The sequence below is a fragment of the Chrysochloris asiatica genome, unplaced genomic scaffold (assembly GCF_000296735.1).
Source record: "Chrysochloris asiatica unplaced genomic scaffold, ChrAsi1.0 scaffold00206, whole genome shotgun sequence".
Taxonomy (NCBI): domain Eukaryota; kingdom Metazoa; phylum Chordata; class Mammalia; order Afrosoricida; family Chrysochloridae; genus Chrysochloris; species Chrysochloris asiatica.
The window spans coordinates 1,300,522-1,304,604 of record NW_006408724.1 but is presented as its reverse complement, the minus strand read 5'-3'; the positions used below and the strand labels follow the sequence as shown (position 1 = coordinate 1,304,604).

The 4,083-nt window shown below is 42.6% G+C and overlaps 1 protein-coding gene across 1 annotated transcript in view; it reads left to right on the top strand.

Moving 5' to 3' along the window:
• The window catches only part of LOC102823278 (involucrin-like), a 337,127-nt gene extending 333,428 nt beyond the window's left edge, over positions 1-3,699 (top strand). The window contains exons 4-5 of the mRNA XM_006872594.1: positions 2,042-2,192; positions 3,555-3,699. Of these exons, the coding sequence (XP_006872656.1) occupies positions 2,042-2,192; positions 3,555-3,671 (268 nt within the window). The 3' untranslated portion in view covers positions 3,672-3,699. The remainder of the gene's footprint in view (positions 1-2,041; positions 2,193-3,554) is intronic.
• The last annotated feature ends 384 nt before the right edge of the window (positions 3,700-4,083 follow it).

Here is a 4,083-nt window from a genome sequence, read left to right as displayed (position 1 = left end):
TTACTAGCAGTCACTCATGGCAGACAGGTTTTAGTTAAGCTAGGTTGTATGGAAATGAGGAGGAGCCATGGTGACTCAGTGGTTAAGCGCTCACCTGCTAACTGAAAGGTTGGTGGTTCATTCCCACCCAGTGGCTCCACAGGAGAAACGACCTGGTGAACTGCTTCTGTAAAGATTGTCATCTAAGAACCCTAAGTAGGGCACTTCTCCTTTGTCACATGAGGTCACTATGAGACAGAGTCCACTCAAGGCACCTGACAACAACAGGAATGTAAGGAAAGGTTAGCATACAGTTAGAATAGTGTCAATTTGAGGACATTCAGATGAATTGGGTGTTGAATTTCTTAAAACTAGAGCCCATATTTCTGAAATGATGTGATTTAACAGTTATTCGTATGACTCCAAGTTGATGAGTCCCATGAGTTGATTGCAGTTTTTTAGAGAACAAGAGGTAGCTAGACAGCAGTCATCATCAGGGAGAACAGAAAAGGGGTGTGTGGGGTGCACCGTCCATCTTTGAGTCACAAGGTGATTCAGCAGTGCTCATTTCCTGCACTCAGAAAAGCGTGAGTTTCTGTTCAGTCCAGTGTATGCGTGCGTACGTGTGCAATTAATCATAGCTTACCCAGTATGCCTCCAGAAATTTAGGGTTTTTCTTTTTCTGTGGTTTTATTTCATTTTTATTTTAAACACCCCTAGTGCATTTTAATATCAAGTTGAAAATACTTAAGAGCTAGTGGAGACTGACTAAAGTAATTAAGGCAGTGAAGAGAAGAAGTAGGTTGCCTAAGCCAGCACCTTGTGTAACTGGGACTGGAGAAATCCTAAGAAAACAGTGAAGGAAACAGAGAAAAGGAGAATCCTAGCTAACAAATGGGGGAGTCTTGGTGGTATAGTGTGGTTAAGCACTCAACTGCTAACAGTAAGTTGATCGTGCAAACCTACCAGCCACTCTGCAGGGAAAGATGTGGCAGCCTGCTTCTGTGGAGATGACAGCCTTGGCAACCCTGTGGTTCTCTATCATACAGGGTCGTCATGAGTCAGAATTGACGCGATGGCAACATGTTTGGGCTTTGGTTTTAGCTAACATTAGACATGGTCTGGAAATCCCACGGGAAGAGATATCAATATGAATGTCTTCCACCTGAGTAGCCATAGACCTTTTAGATGGGGGAGGAGGGCTTGTTAGTGAGCAGCCTAAATTTTGATTTTGTTGATCCCCATGTGAAGAGGTGACAGCCTAGTTTCTCTCTCAGAAGTGGAGAATTTCCCTGAAGCTTACTCCCATGCCTTGTAAACAATAAACTATGCATCTGCAACTGGTTAGGAGCGCTGCCCTGGATGTGGGAAGCTCAGAGCCTGCTGCTGCCCCTCAGCCGTCGTGGGCATACCTTGGGCTTCCCTTTACATACACAAGAACCCTTTTCCAGGTCCAAGCACTGAAGGATTGTAAGAGGTGTCCAGGGTGATTTTTCTGTCTAAATGTCTGTAATAACCCAAGTCTGGAGGTTGCATTTAGTATACAGGGCCAAGCTTTCTCCCAAACTCCAGGTGGTGCTTGTTGCTAAGTGCTGTTGAGTCGGTTCCGACCCATAGCGACTGTGTATAGGGTTTCTGAGGAGCAGCTGGTGAGTTTGAACCGCCTACCTTGCTATTAAAAACGGCTTTGCAGTCTGGCGCATTAACCCACAGCGTCACACCAGGACTCCAAAGTCCAGCCATCTCATATTCTGGGTGTCTCCATAGTTAGAGCATCTTGTTTCCTGCCTTCCACACCAACTACCCTCATTAACGCAATACATTAGTATTGAATGAACGAATTGTGCAGTCTTTTAGAAGATGCTCTTATCATTTCTTTGATGCTTGTGAATTTCGGAGACCACCAATATTGTCTAATAACTGGTTAACTTCGTAGTAAGTACTATAATCGTGCTAATTTATTAGACCACTATTCTATGACTGAAAACCTCAATTAAGTTTCTGTTGATGAACGTGTGTCCATGAGATTAGACTTGTGTTAACACTTTTTTTTTTTTGGTAGGGGTCTTGCCCCTCAGAATAAACCAGAACTGCAGAAAGTGATGGAAAAGAGGAAACGAGACCAAGTAATAAAGCAGAAGGAAGAAGAAGCACAAAAGAAGAAATCTGACTTAGAAATTGAACTGTTAAAACGGCAGCAGAAGTTGGAGCAGGTAGGAGTAATTGGGGCTGTTGAAGGCAGTCTTTTTTTGTCCTGAGACATAAGAATCAATATCATTGGAACAAGCAGGAATTACCAAACATGGGAAATGTAAATGTTTATACCATGAAAAAAAGATCTGAGATGAAATGTTACCAAATTGGATAAAGTCTATTCAAGAATGACACAAGGACCTCCTGGACATCCAGGAGACAAAACCCAGATAGGGAAGTACTGAGTTCATAGCAGAAGATTGGGATTTCAGGTAATTTAATGAACTCAGACTTGATGAAGAGTCCAGAGCAACTGTGTTATTTATCTCTGCATTTTTTTTTTTTAAAGCTTGAATTTTAGATTCTTGTCACTTCTTGAGGGGCAGGAATACTGCAGTAGTTAAAGCATGTGGCTACTAACCAAGGGGTTCATGGTTCGAACCCGCCAGTTGCTCTGTGGGAGAAAGACATGGAAGACTGTTTCTGTGAAGACTGTGTGTGTGTGTGTGTGTGTGTGTGTGAGAGAGAGAGAGAGAGAGAGAGAGAGAGAGAGAGAGAGAGAGAGAGACGTGCCTTCAAGTTGGTTCAGATTCATAGGAACCCTTTATAGGGTTTTGGAGGCTATAAATCTTCGCTGGAGCAGAAAGTCTCATCTTTCTCCCATGGAGTGGTTGGTGGGCTCGAACTGCCAACCTTGTGGTTCACAGTTTAGTGCTTCTCCTACAGAGCCACCACATTCCCATCTGTAAATATTGTTGTTGTTAAGTGCCATGTGACTAGAGATCCTGTAGAGGATTTCCAAGGAGCAGCTGGTGGATTTGAACCACCAACCTCATGGTTAGCAGTCTAGTACTGATACTACAGTGCCATATCAGGACTTCCTGTAAATATTGGTGGTATTGGTGTGCTGCGGAGTCGGTTCTGACTCATAGTGACCCTGTATAGGGTTTCTGAGACTAAATCTTTACGAGTACAGAAAGCTTCATCTTTCTCCTGTGGTACTGATGTTAGTTTTGAACTGCTGACCTTGAGATTAGCAGCCCAACTCATAACCACTATAAAACCAGAGCTCCTTAAAGCCTTAAAAACCCAATAGGACAGTTCTACTCTGTCCTATAGGATCTCTGTGAACTGGAATTGACTCAGTGGCACTGGATTTGGTTTTGGGGTTTGGGACCTCTTTTGTTTTTTTGTTTCTTTTTTTTTTTGCAGTAGCAACCAGTTTTGTTTTGTTTTTTTATTTTAACTACACAGAATTACTGAGAACTTATATAAATATGTATGATTTTAAAAAGAGAAAATAAACTAAAAGAGGGATCAGGAGATAATTTTTGAATAACTTTTTGGGTTTTGCAAATAATGTATCTCTGAATTTCATTTAGCTGGAACTCGAGAAGCAGAAATTGCAAGATGAACAAGAAAACGCCCCAGAGTTTGTGAAGGTAAAAGGCAATCTCAGGAGAACAGGCCAAGAAGTGGCTCAAGCCCAGGAGTCCTAGGCTGAGGTTGCCCGAGATCTCGCGGGTCCCGGCCCAGCACACCGCACAGAAGCCATGTCTGTAGATGCCTCCGCAGTGCTTAACCTCAGGGCAGAGCCCCTGGATGGAATTCCAGCCAGCAGATTTAAAAAGGATTTGGTTTTGGTCTTCTTCCCCTTACAGTCTGGGTGGATAAATTGCCTATGACAGTTAGTTCCTATTGGCCAAATGAAGGACGTTGACCAGCACATAAAGTTGGAATAATGGACCTGTGTTCAGAGACTTAAAAACAAAAAATAACAAAAAGGAAGAGGACACTGGAATACATTTTTGAGAGTTGCACTACTTGGTTTATCTTCCAGTCCAAGTTTAGTGGGCACAGAGCCTTGTTTTCTTTTAAAAGCTAGAGAAATTGTGTTTAATTCTTCTTTTT